Source organism: Callithrix jacchus, chromosome 15 (genome assembly GCF_049354715.1).
Source record: "Callithrix jacchus isolate 240 chromosome 15, calJac240_pri, whole genome shotgun sequence".
NCBI lineage: Eukaryota > Metazoa > Chordata > Mammalia > Primates > Cebidae > Callithrix > Callithrix jacchus.
This window is the reverse complement of record NC_133516.1, coordinates 39,305,717-39,320,194: the sequence shown is the minus strand read 5'-3', so window position 1 is coordinate 39,320,194 and position 14,478 is coordinate 39,305,717. Positions and strand designations below refer to the sequence as shown.

The 14,478-nt window shown below is 35.8% G+C and overlaps 1 protein-coding gene and 1 non-coding gene across 16 annotated transcripts in view; both read left to right on the top strand.

Annotated features, from left to right (window-relative positions):
* DNAH12 (dynein axonemal heavy chain 12) overlaps nt 1–14,478 on the top strand; it is a 346,345-nt gene that overhangs the window by 74,376 nt on the left and 257,491 nt on the right. For 14 of the 15 annotated variants that reach the window (XM_078351228.1, XM_078351230.1, XM_078351232.1 and 11 more), the window contains 5 exons: nt 210–388; nt 5,588–5,723; nt 11,665–11,790; nt 13,015–13,149; nt 13,972–14,165. In XM_078351228.1, the coding sequence (XP_078207354.1) occupies nt 210–388; nt 5,588–5,723; nt 11,665–11,790; nt 13,015–13,149; nt 13,972–14,165 (770 nt within the window). The remainder of the gene's footprint in view (nt 1–209; nt 389–5,587; nt 5,724–11,664; nt 11,791–13,014; nt 13,150–13,971; nt 14,166–14,478) is intronic. The other variant, XM_078351242.1, reaches the window with a different exon arrangement.
* LOC118148211 (small nucleolar RNA U13) lies at nt 14,355–14,460 on the top strand. Its single transcript, XR_004734987.1, has one exon. It is a non-coding gene; the product is annotated as a small nucleolar RNA U13 (small nucleolar RNA).

Sequence of the window (14,478 nt, the reverse complement as noted above, 5' to 3'; positions counted from 1 at the left end):
TTTGATATTTACTGGTAAATTGGCAAATTCCTTAAGGAAAGAACAGGTGAAAAAAATATGTATGCAACAAGGAAAAAAATTTTAGTTACTTAGCAGAAAAGGAATAAAGTGTATTTATATTATATAATCAAGAATTTCATAACGATACAATATTATAAAATCAGTGAACGTTCTAAGCATTTTTTTTAATTTGAACACTGTTTTTCAAGTTTATAGAAAAATTTTTCAGTCTTGCCTCAGAAATAATGCTTTTGCCTCAGTGGATTCGTTATCCTATGGTGCGTTTGGATTGTGAAGATTTGAAGACAGGCCTGACAAATAAAGCAAAAGCCTTTGCAAACATATTATTAAATGATATAGCTTCAAAATATAGAAAAGAAAATGAATGGTAAGTAGAATTAATTCCCAAGCTCAGAATTATATGGCTTAAAGAAATATTTTGCTAAAGTAATTCTCATTTAAAAACAAAAGCTTAAAATATGTAAGTACTTACAACTTTTTCTTCATAGCTGCCTCCTATAGAGGTGCCTTTGTAGTCCCATTGGGCTGGGTTCTTTTTGTTTGATACTATTTTTAATGCAACCCAGGATTTTAAAGAAAAGAAATGGAAATAAACCAGATTCAGGTACAGATTACATGATAATGATAAGATTATAGACTTTTGGTGATCATCCCTGACCCCAATATTTACTTATTTTATCAGCTAGCTTATTTTTCTCATCTGTAAAATGGGGACACTGATACCTACTTTGCAGGTGACTATAAAACTGGATTCATAAATTAGTGGGCTGCTACCTGAGTATGTCATGTAGATGTGTTTTGCTTCTTTCACACTGTTTTATTTTGTTTAAACACATTTTGGACTTGCTATTGTTTTAAAATTAGGAGTACACACACACATGCATGTGCATGCACACACACTTTGGATTTCTTACTTTTCTTGAAAAAGTGGGAAGAACATGCCACATTGGGCCAGCTGTGATAAATGGAGCTAAGAAGCAACTTTCCTTGTTAGACAGGGAATATGTCCTGTGGTTTATTTACCCAGTACTCAACCAATCCATCATCCAATTTTTTTTTTTTTTTTTTTTTGAGACGGAGTTTCGCTCTTGTTACCCAGGCTGGCGTGCAATGGCGCCATCTCGGCTCACCGCAACCTCCGCCTCCTGGGTTCAGGCAATTCTCTTGCCTCAGCCTCCCGAGTAGCTGGGATTACAGGCATGCGCCACCATGCCCAGCTAATTTTTTGTATTTTTAGTAGAGACGGGGTTTCAGCATGTTGACCAGGATTGTCTCGATCTCTTGACCTCATGATCCACCTGCCTCGGCCTCCCAAAGTGCTGGGATTACAGGCGTGAGCCACTGCGCCCGGCCCTCCATCATCCAATTTATTGAACTAATTTGTTATCTGCGGGTCCCCCAAAAAGCTTGTAACTTTTGTAAAGATTAAACCTAATGTATGTATAGCACCTAGCACACTGCCTAGCACATGGGTACTCCATAAATGTTAGCTATTATGTTTATTTTCCTGGAAGTAAAGTGAAAAAATTGTATGCTTTGGAATCAGAAAGACCTGAATTTGAATCCTGACTGCCATTACTAGTTCCATAAATCTGGGCAAGCTACTTGACTTTCTTGAGCTTCAGTTTCCTACTGTGCCAACTATGAGAAATAGTACCTTCCTTTCAGGACTAACGCTACGATCACAGATAACAGTTGTAAAATATCGAGCAGCTTGCTTGGTATAGAATAGGAGCCCAATAAATATTTTAAAGTCAATAAGCAAATATATTACAGTCAGAAGTCAAGTTTATCAGGCATACTCTGTATAAAAGTAGACTTCACAAGAAGATATCAAAGAGGGTAAAGTATTAGAACCTTTCCCTTGAGAGTTGTAACCATCCTGATGAGTAAGAACAATGGCAATGCCACAGTTAGTAAAAAAAAAAAAAATGTTTAACAGAACTTTTTTGTATTTATTTTCATAGTATCTGTGATTTTTCTGGAAAATTCCATACTTCTCACAAAATAACTACCTTATTATAAACCTATGATATAGAAGCAACTGAAAATTTGTCCAGTTTCCTTCACCTAGTTTATTCTTTAATTCCATCCTGTTTAAATTCTGTACTTTACATAACATCAAGGGGAGGAAATGTGTGCCACTGGATTAAGTACAAGGTCATTGAAGAGCAATTTGCTTACTTCACAGTTTGGTTTAGCATCTGCTTGGGCCGTCTTGATTTCATAATTTTGTTTGCCTCCTTTTCTTTTGCTGAAATATCTCTCCCCAAAGGACTCAGATTCTGCTCTAGCAAGATGATCCCCAGGAGGATTATCTGTCTTTTTGCGTTATCCACATTAATGCATTCCTCCTATACTTTTTTCTCCCTCCCTTCCTCCCTCCCTCCCTCCCTCCCTCCCTCCCTTCCTTCCTTCCTTCCTTCTTTTTTTTTTTTTTTTAATTAGAGATGAGGTCTTGACTTGTTGCCTAGGCTGGTCTCAAACTCCTGGACTCAAGCGATCCTCCTTTCTTGCCCTCCCAAAGTGATGGGATTACAGGTGTGAGACACCGTGCCTGGCCACATTCCTCTTGTATTTCTGATAATCAAGAATTAGCTATATAGTCCTACTTGATCTGTCTCCTGCTTACCACTCCAACTTCGTACTAGGTCCTCTTTCTGTATTCATTCCTACTGGCCTGTTTGCCATTCCTAAAGTATGCCAAGCTTATTACCACTGTATGGCCTTTGTCCTTGCTGTTTTTTCTTCCTGGAATCTCTTTTCCTCTTATTTGAACGACTCATTTTTTTTTTCCCTACCTTGAATATCACCTTCCTAGCAAGGCCTCCCCTGGCCACTCTTTATAAAATAGTGGCTTCTTCATAGCTTTTTTTTTCTTTATAGACAGAGTCTCATTATGTTGCCCAGACTAAAATGCAGTAGCACGATCATAGCTCACTGCAGCCTTGAACTCCTGGGCTTAAGGGATCCTCATCATTTTTTTTGCTATCTAACATAGTACATATTTGTGTGCTTTGTCTCTCTCCTCAGCTTGAATATAAGCTTTATGAGGACAGGGTCTCATTTGCCGCTATATTTACAATGTTTAGACTTTTTCTTAGCATATTGTAGGTACTCAGCTGTTTATTAAACGAGTGAATGAGCAAGTATAATTTCCCACATATTTCTTAAATTCCTACATGAACTAAGAGGTTACTTACCTCTTTTATATTTTGTTTTTACATGGTGTTTTCCTTTATTTCTGGTAATAGCATGACAATACAGATTTCTATTTCTTACTTCAAATTAAAAATTTTTTTTTACTAGAGACATGGTTTATCATGTTGCCCAGGCTGATTTCAAACTCCTGGACTCAAGAGATCCTCCTACCTCAGCCTCTCAAAGCACTGGGATTATAAGTGTGAGCCACTGTGCCTGGGCCAGATATTTTTTTTCTTAAAGAAAAAATTATTGGCCACATGTGGTGGCTCACGCCTGTAATCTCAGCACTTTGGGAGGCCAAGGCGGGTGGATCACCTGAGGTCAGGAGTTTAAGACCAGCTGGGCCAACATGATGAAACCCTGTCTTTTAAAAAAAAAATTATTTTAATTTAAAAAATTTCAATAGTTTTGGGTATTACAAATGGTTTGGTTACATGCAAATTCTTTTTTTTTTTTTTTTGAGCTAAAGTCTCCCTGTAACCTCTGCCTGCCAGGTTCCGGCTATTCTCTTGGGTTAGCTTCCCAAATAGCTGGGATTACACGTATGTGCCACCATGCCTGGCTAATTTTGTATTTTTAGTAAAGACGGGTTTCACCATGTTGGCCAGCCTTGTCTCAAACTCCTGACCTCAAGTGATCTACCAGCCTGGGCCTCCTAAAGTGCTGGGATTACAGGTGCGAGTCACCACGCCCAGCAGATAAGTTCTTTAGTGGTGATTTCTGAGATTTTAGTGTACCTGTCACCCAAGCAGTGTACATTGTACCAATATGTAGTCTTTTACCCCTCACCTGCCTCTCAGCTTTCCTCACAGAGTCCCCAATGTCCATTATATCACTCTTTTGCATCCTCATAGCTTACCTGCCACTTTAGAGAATATACTATATTTGGTTTTCCATTCCTGAGTTACTTCACTTCGAATAATGACCTCCAGCTCCATTCAACTTACTGCAAAAGATATTATTTCATTCCTTTTTGTGGCCAAGTAGTATTCCATGTTTCAACTTTGCCTTTTCATTGGTTGATGGGCACTAAGGTTGGTTCCATAGCTTTGCAATTAACTGTGCTTCTACACACATGCTTGTGTAAATGTCTTTTTCATATGACTTCTTTTCCTTGGGATAGATATCTAGTAGTGGGATTGCTTGAATGATAGTTCTATTTTCAGTTCTTAAGGAATCTCAATACTGTTTTCCATAGTGGTTGCACTAACTTGCATTCTCACAAGCAGTTTAAATGTTCACTTTTCACCACATCCACACCAACATCTATTATTTTTTGACTAAATTATGACCATTCTTAGAGGAATGAGGTGGTATCTCGTTGTGGTTTTAATTCGCATTTCCCTCATGGTTACTTGTGTTGAGCATTTTTTCATAGGTTTGTTGGCTGTTTGTCTATCTTCTTTTTTTTTTTTTTTTTTTTTTTTTGAGATGGAGTCTTGTTGCCCGGGCTGGAGTCAGTGGCACAATCTCAGGTCACTGCAACCTCTGCCTCCTGGGTACAAGCAATTCTCCTGCCTCCTCAGTAGCTGGGAATACAGGTGTGTACCACCAAGCCTGGCTAAGTTTCGTATTTTTATTAGAGATGGGGTTTTACTATATTGGCTAGCCTGGTCTTAGACTCCTGATCTCTCATGATCTGCCCACCTCGGCCTCCCATGATTCTGGGATTACAGGCGTGAGCTACTAAGCCCAGCCTTGTCTATCTTCTTTTGAGAAATGCCTATTCATGTCTTTTGTCCACTTTTTGATGAGATTATTTGTTTTTCCTTGCTGATTTGTTGGAGTTCATCGTGGATTCTGGATATTAGTCTTTTGTCAGAGGCACAGTTTGCAAATATTTTCTCCCACTCTGTGGGTTGTCTGTTTACCCTGCTGATTATTTCTTTTGCTGTGTAGAAGCTTTTTGGTTTAATTAGGTCCCATTTTTAAATTTTTGCTTTTGTTGTGTTTGCTTTTGAGGTCTTAGTCATGAATTCTTTGCATAGGTCAATGTCCAGAAGCTTTGTTTTGATGTTTTTTTCTGGAATTTTTATGGTTTCAGGTCTTGGATTTAAGTCTTTCATCCGTCTTGAGGTGATTTTTGTGTAAGGTGAGAGATGGGAGTCCTGTGGCTATTCAGGTTTCCCAGCACTGTTTATTGAATACGGTGTCCTTCAGCAATTTGTCTTTGTATGCTGGGATTACAGGTGTGAGCCACTGTGTCTGGTCAAGCTTAATATTTTAAGATACCTTAGTGAATCAACCAATTATTTTTAGGATAGCACAGTTCTTATTTTATAATAATTGTCATAACACACATTTATTGAATATGATGTAATATTAATTAACATAAGTCTATTAAAGAGAAGTATTATGTCAGTATTTGCAGTGAATTTGAAGCAATTAAAGAACATGCATTAAAAGTCCCTGAAACAACAGAAGAGATGATGGATCTGATAACTTATGTAGAAAAAGCCCGGACTGCAGGAATCGAAGAGTTGATTTCAAGAATTCAGGTAAGAAACTTTTAATTTACACATTTTGTGTTTCTTTCATTGTGAAATACAATATTCATAATGAAGATGTGTAAAACAGATAGTTACACAAATAACTGTAAATTGAATAGTTATATTGTCACCATCTAGGTCAAGAAATAGGGTACTGTTAACACCCCAGGACTCTGCATATGACTTTCTGATCACAGTACCTCTCCTTCCCTGTCCTCCTCTTGAGGTTTGCAGTTGATTTGTACAGTAATCATAGCTTTGAATTTCTTTAGTTTCTCCAATTGTGTGTATGTCCTTAAACAATATAGATTTTTAGACATATTTTTTCTTTTATAGTTTCTAAATTTATACCTTCTTCAGCACAAGATTATATACCTATTTACCTATATTTTACTCTTATTTCTTTGTTTAAAAAACTTTTTAAAATGTTAAACAATACATATACCCAAATTACATAAAACACAAATTGTACAATTTGGAATGTTCTAAAGTAAACAGCCAGTAATTGCCACCTAGGGAAATAAATATAACCTTGCTGACACCCTTGAAGCCCATCATCATCTCTTGTCTTCTGGATGTTAGCACTATTCTGATTTTTTTTTTTTTTGTAGACGTAGTCTCGCTCTGTTACCCAGGCTGGAGTGCAGTGGCTCAATTTCAGCTCACTGCAACCTCCGCCTCCTGGGTTCAAGTGATTCTCCTGCCTCAGCCCTCTGAGTAGCTGGCACTACAGGTGTCCATCACCATGCCCAGCTAATTTTTGTACTTTTAGTAGAGATGGGGTTTCACCATATTGGCCAGGCTGGGCTTGAATTCCTGACCTTATGATCCACCTGCCTCGGCCTCCCAAAGTGCTGGGATTACAGGTGTGAGCCACTGTGCCCAGCCTATTCTGATTTTTATAGTAATTACTTCCTTGTTCTTTTTTATAGTTGTATAATTTAGACATGCATTTCTAATCACTGTAATTTCTGATTTTGGTCTTTATGTAAAGGGAGTCATATTGTTTATATTCTTTTGCTTCTTGGCAATGATATGTTAGTATAGTAATGTCATTGTTCCTTAACTTTAGTTGATTTTCATTGCTGTCTAGTATTCCATTCCATATTGCATCCATTCCACATTGTATATAATAATTTATTTTAAAATTTTTACTATTCTAGATATTTGGTTGTTTCTGCTTTTGCTGTTACTGGAAATGCTTCTGGGAACATTTTTATACATGTATCCTGGTGCATATATTCATTTCTTCCAGGTGTTATAGGATATGCTTTTCTTCACTTTACTAATTAAGGCAAAATTCTTTTCCAAGTAGTTCCAGTTTTAGACTCCTATTAGCAGTGCACAAAGTTTCTATTATTTTACATCCTTACTTGCAATTGTGAGATAATTTCAATTTTGCCACTCTATTGGGCGAAAGTTTGGTATTTTCAATGTGCATTTTCCTGAAAAAAAAAAGAATTTGAACACTTTTCATATGCTTATTGGCCATTTGGAGTGCCTCTTTTGTGAAACGACAGTATATATATTTTGCTCATTTATTTTTTGGATTTTACATACCATTTCCTTATTGATTTGTAGCAGTTAAAAAAGTGGTAAAATAAAATAACACAAAATTGACAATTTTAACCGTTTTTAAGTTTACAGTTCAATGTAGTAATTTTTAATATATTATTGGGTGTCTTTTTGGTCACTGTGTAATTTAACTTTTTAATGGTGTTTTTGATGAATAAAAGTCCTTAATTTTAATGCAGTTAAATGGAACAATCTTTTATTTTATAGCTAGTGCTTTCTGTGTTTTGTTTAAGAAATCCTCTCCTACCTTGGTTCAAAGATATTTTTATTCCACACTTTTCTAGAAGCTGTTTAGTTTTGCTTTTCAGATTTATGTTTCAATCTTGAAATTTTATTTCTGTGAATGTGGGGTCCAATTTAAATATTTTCCCATATAGATGAGCAATTACATATTTATTGAAGAGACCATCCCCACTGTGTCCATATATGTGTAGATATGTTTTGAGGCAGCTTATTCTGTTCCGTTAGCCTTTTTCTTTTTTTTCCTCTTCTTTCTTTTTTCTTTTTGAGATGAGTCTCAGTTGCTCAGGCTGGAGTGCAGTGGCACAATCTTGGCTCACTGCAATCTCCATCTCTCTGGTTCAAGTGATTCTTGTGCCTCAGGCTCTCGAGTAGCTGAGATTACTGGCATGTACCAACCACGGCCATCTAATTTTTGTAGTTGTTGTAGATATGGGGTTTTGCCATGTTGGCCAAGCTGGTCTTGAATTTCTGGCCTCAAGTGATGCACATGTGTCAGCCTCCCAAAGTGTTGGATTACAGATGTGAACCATTGTGCCCAGCCTCCATTGGCCTTTTTGTCTATCCTTGTCTTGATACCACATTCACTTAATTATAACAGGTTAATGACAATAACAGTAATAAGTCCTGTTACCTGGTAGAATGTGTCCTTTCACCTTGTTCTTTGTCATGTTTCTTGCTTGTTTTTAGCCCTTAACATTTGCATATAAAGTTCATAATCAACTTTTCATACTCCACAAAAATCTGTTGGGATTTTGATTAGGAATGTATTAAGTAGACAATGGAGAGAATTGGTAAATTTACAATATGGAGTCTTCCAATTCATAATAGAATCTTTTATTTATTTATCTCTTATTTAACATCTCTCATTGTTTTATAATTTTCTCTGTAGAGGTGGTACCTACCTTTTTTAGGTATAATTTTAGGTACTAAATATCTCTTTATATTATTTGGTATTTTTAAATCGTTTAATCTTCTGTTTATTGCTTGAATACAGAAATATAATTAACTTATAAAATAATATCTATTTTTTAGAACAATTTTAGATATACAGAGAAATTAGGCAGATAGTAAGACAGTTCTTCAGTTCTTATGTTGCCACCCCACCCCTGGTGCTCCCCTCCACACTTAGTGTCCTGATTATTAATGTCTTACATTCGTATGGTGTATTTGTTGCCATTGATAAACCATTATCGATACATTATTATTATTATTATTATTATTTTGAGACAAAGTCTTACTCTATCACCCAGGCTGGAGTGCGGTGGTGGTATGATCTTGGTTCATTGCAACCTCCACCTCCCGGGTTCAAGCAATTCTTCTGCCTCAGCCTCCTGAGTAGCTGGGAATACAGGTGCACACCACCATGCTCAGCTAATTTTTTTGTATTTTTAGTAGAGATGGGGTTTCACCATGCTGGTTAGGCTGGTCTCGAACTCCTGACCTCAAATGATCCCCCCACCTCAGCCTCCCAAAGTACTGGGATTACAGGTGTGAGCCACCGCACAAATCTTGGAACAGAAAAATGGCATTAAGTAAAAACTAAGGAAATCTTTAGTTAAAGCCCATAGTTTATTCAGATTTCCTTAGTTTTTACTTAATGCCATTTTTCTGTTCAAGATCCCATCTAAAATACCACATTATGTTTAGTCGTATTTCCTTGGGCTCCCCTTGGCTATAACAGTTTCTCAGGCTTTGCTTGTTTTTGATGACCGTGACAGTTTTGAAAAGTATTGATCAAGTAGGATGGCCTCCTATGGATATTGTCTATCGTTTCTTCTCAGGATTAGATTCAGGTGTGGTTTCTTTGAAAGGAGGATCACAGAGGTTAAGTACCTCTTTATGACATCATATCAAGGGTATATACAATTATCATGACTTATCACTGTTGTTGGCTTTGATCACCTGGCTGAAGTCGTGTTTGTCAGGTCTCTCCATCTTTTTCCTCCCCCTTCCATTTTGTACCCTCTGGAAGGAAGTCACTATTTGCAGGTCATACTTAAGAATCGGGAGGTTACATTCTCTTTCTTTTAGGATGCAGAATATACACAATTTATTTGGAACTTTTATGCATCAGAGATTTGTCTCTTTACCCCACTTTTTAATTTATTCAATGATTTATTCATATCAATATGGATTTATGAATATTTATTTTATACTTTGGGCTATAATATAAAATTTATTTTTATATAGTAGTTTAATACCCATCGCTCACTTTTTCTTTTAAAATTTTCTATTTAAAAATTTTAACTTTAGGCCAAGCACAGTGGCTCATGCCTATAATCCCAGCACTTTGGGAGGCCGAGGCGGGTGGATCACCTGAGGTCAGGAGTTTGAGACAAGCCTGACCAACATGGTGAAACTCCATCTATACTAAATACAAAAAATTAGCTGAGCGTGCATGCCTATAAATCCAGCTACTTGGGAGGCTGAGGCAGGAGAATCACATGAATCTGGGATGCGAAGGTTGCGGTGAGCCGAGATTATGCCATTGCACTCCAGCCTGTGCAACAAGAGTGAAACTCCATCTCAAAAAAAAAAAAAAAAAATTCAACTTTAATATTTTCATATATTTTAAATTTCACTTCTTAATTTTAATAGTTTATCTGAAGATTATTTTGGAATGTCTGTATATTGCATTATATAACTTGCAAATAATGACAGTTTTGTTTCAAATATTACACATTTGCAAAACTTCATTTTCTTTGCAACAGTGGACTTTCTGGGACTCTAGTACAATGCTGAATAGCAGTGAATGGCAGGTTTCCCATCTTTAGCCCAACCTTAAGGAGAAAGCTTTCAAGATTTCACTATTAAGTATGACATTTGTCATGGGTTTTATATAGGTACTTTTGCTAGATTAATGAATTCCCTTCTATTGCTGATGTGCTACTAGGTTTTTTTTAAAGAAAAATTATTACGAGTGGACTTTGAATTTTATTACATGCTCTTTTTTGCATCTACTGTGGTGATCATATGCTTTTTCTCTTTAATCTATTAATCTATAATTATAAAAATTATAATTTATTAAATCTATAATCTACAAATAGATTACATGGATCATTTTTTATTTTAAAGTTTTATTTCCACATGCATTATATATATGTAATGTACAAAATACACATTTAATGTTATTTGCAATATATAATTATGTATAGCTATATAATATAAAATAAAAAACCTTAAATTTGCCTTTGAATCTGTATTTCAGTTTTTAAAAATTAGTACTACAGTACAGCTTATAGAGCATTGAAAAATACAGAAGGTAAAATTATTCAAACTCTCTACTCAGATAAATCTATTGTTTTAGGAGTTTTTTAATTTGCAACCCACCTCCAACTCTTTTTTTTTTTTTTTTTTGAGACAGAGTCTAACTCTGTCACTCAGGCCGGAGTGAGTACTGCAGTGGTGGATCTCGACTCACTGCACCCTCTGCCTCCTGAGTAGCTGGGACTACAGGCGTGTATCAGCATGCCCAGCTAATTTTTGTGTTTTTTGTAGCTACAGAGTTTCGCCATGTTGGCCGGGTTGGTCTTGAACTCTTGACCTCAGGTGATCCACCCGCCTCAGCCTCCCAAAGCCCTGGGATTAGAGGTGTAAGTCACCACACCCAACCAACTCACCTACAACTCTTTCTGAGTGATTACGTACAGCAATATTCTAAACTATTGCATACAGCAACATGTGAAGTAGGCAAAACAGATGGTGATGTCACTGAAGATACAAAACAAAAGACACTTTAGTATCTTTGTCATTAGAGATTCAAAAATTTAAAAATTCATAAGAATAAAATATTTAAAATCAAAGTTAAATACTTGCTGAACATTTAGTTATGTTTTTCATTCATAAAAAGGGAGGACCAAGAGTTCCTTTATGTTATGTTAACTGCAAGTGAAAACTTCTTAAAAGCCTTATTTCCAGCATAAAAGTAAGCAACTATGTGACATGAAACAAGATAAATAATACTATAGCTATTGAAATACCCATCTGGTTTGGGCGATATATAAAATATCGGTTAATAATCTGCTTCTAGTTGAAATCCGAAAGGGTATTAAAAATTGTTGTTGTTAATTATCTTTTTCATAATGACTTAGATTTTCTATATGGCATATTATATCTGGAGTTTCTTTTGTAGGAATCTAAACGCCAAATGAGCTACTTTTTAGATGTTTTTCTATTTCCTCAAGAAGACTTAGCTTTAAATGCAACTGTCCTCATGTGGCCTAAGAAAATTAATCCCATTTTTGATGAAAATGATGAGGTAAATATATTTTTCAGTATGTATTTTTGTATTCTGACATTTCAAGCATAGAATTCACGTTTAATTTCATATCTACTGGCCATCTAGCTTTAAAGGTAATTTTGTGTGTAAATATGAGTTTGAGACTGGCCACCCTTATGGAGGCAAGCTGTTAGGCTTAACTCACAGGTCTGGTAAGTAGTGGAGCTGACATTTAAAAAGTCAGAGCTATTACATAAATTAATAACAGAAGCACTTAACTGAGAAAATGCTTTCCATTTATTCAGTTATTTCCCTCTCATAAAAATCTCATGTGCTCCCATTTCTTCCATTTTATAGATGAGAAATATGAGACTCAGAGAAATTAAATAGCTCGGTATCACAGATAAGATTTATGATTTTATATCAGACTGAATATATTTCAGATATTGAAAAAGTCCTAATGTAAACCAGTTTATCCTAAATTGGGAGGTAAGATGGTATTGTAATAAAAAGTGTGGCCTTCAATCAGATAAACCAAGATTCTCATCCAGATTTTGATTTTTTTTGTGAACTTGAACATGACTTCCATAAGATTCCATTTCTTTTCTCTGAAATGAGAATAATAATACCAGTAATAATATAGGTAAGGTATTTAATAGTTCTTGGGCATATGCTCAATAAATGGTAATTTTATTATTATCCTAGAATCTGTTAAATAAAGTATTTAATGAACACAGTTGTTAAAGTCACTTTGGAGATCTAGGAACATTTTTCTGTGTGGTTTATTATTCTTTGCATTTTTATATCAGTTATTATAAACTGTTTTATTTTTGTACTCATATTTACTTCTCTGTTTTTTTTTTTTTTTTTTTTTTTTTTTTTTTGAGACAGAGTCTCACTCTGTCGTCACCCAGGCTGGAGTGTAGTGGTGCAATCTCGGCTCACTGAAACCTCCACCTCCCAGGTTCCAGTGATTCTCCTGCCTCAGCCTCCCGAGTAGCTGGGACTACAGGCATGCGCCACCACGCCCAGTTGATGTTTGTATTTTTAGTAGAGACAGGGTTTTATCATGTTGGCCAGGATGGTCTCAATCTCTTGACTGTGATCCATCTGCCTCGGCCTCCCAAAGTGCTGGGATTACAGGCATGAGCCACCGCCCCCAGCCCTTTGATTTTTTTTATGATTATACACAGTATTTAGATTTCTGACTTGGTAATTCTTTGTTACAGATTGACTAACATGATTAAATTGTCTTTTAAAAAGCTAATTGAGAATGCTAAACATAAAAGAAAAGATGAACTAATGGCCAAGAGAGAGAAACTTATTTTGGAAATAGAAAAGGAATCACGCCTCATGGAAGAGTTTACAGAATTTGCAGAGCTGGAACGCATGCAACAGGTCTGATAAATGTATACGACAAAGCTATGGCCAGCCCATAGAGTCATACAGGACATGTTAACATAAATTTAAAAATATAAAAAATATGTTTACTATATTTTTTATGTTAACTATATTATATAGATACATATAATATATAAAAAACATAATTACATTTATCTAATACTATAATATATAGTAAAATACATAAATATTTATATAAACATTTTATATATAGTCCCAGCCTCCTGAGTAGCTGGGACTAACAGGCATGTGCCACCACGCATGGCTAATTTTTTATATTTTCTTTAGAGATGGGGTTTTGCCATGGCAAACAAAGACCTGAATTTTAGGCCCAGAACTGGAACTATGTAATCTTTCTTGTGACTTAGTTCTCTATTTGTAGTATAGACATAATTATACCTTTTTCTCTCAATCCTAATTATGTTGTAAAGCTAATATTTAAAGTTGCTGTATAGGCTGGGCGTGGTGGCTCATGCCTATAATCCCAGCACTTTGGGAGGCTAGGTGGGTGATCATTTGAGGTCAGGAGTTTGAGATCAGCCTGGTCAACATGGTGAAACCCCACCTCTACTAGAAATACAAAAATTAGCTGGGTGTGGTGGTGTGAACCTGTATTCCCAGCTATTCGGTGGGCTGAGGCGGGAGGATCGCTTGAACCAGGGGCCAGAGGTTGCAGTGAGCCCAGATAGCACCACTGCACTCCAGCCTAAAAATAAAATAAGGTTGCTGTATAAATGCAAGAACATATCTTACACAATACCATACTATTTTATAACATTACTTGAATATTTTTAAGACAAAAAAATTATTTGTTTTTAGTATGTGACAGATGTAAGACAACTACAAAAACGTATTCAGGAATCTGAAGAAGCAGTGCGGTTTATTAATAAAGAAGAGGAACTTTTCAAGTGGGAATTGACAAAATATCCTGAACTGGATAAATTAAAAGTTAACATTGAGCCCTATCAGAAGTTTTTTAATTTTGTTCTGAAGTGGCAACGATCAGAAAAACGGTAATTTCTGGTAATGTAATAAAAATCAAGCAAATGATAGAAAATAACTTGCAAAATATAAACTGATTTTTTTGGTTAAGTGTTTAAAAGTAGATGTTATCTGTCCATTGGAAAGAGAACCAAGTACCATAGAGGAGAAGCATCCTGTGCTGTTAAGGAACCACTAACCTTACTAATATAATATCTGGGATCCTATTCTGGCTTATGGGCTTAATGATTGGATTTTCATGCTCATGTGTGAGAAGTATGCCTCCTTCAAACATTGTTACAATGTCAGCACATTACCCCTCTGACATGAAAAAAATATATATAT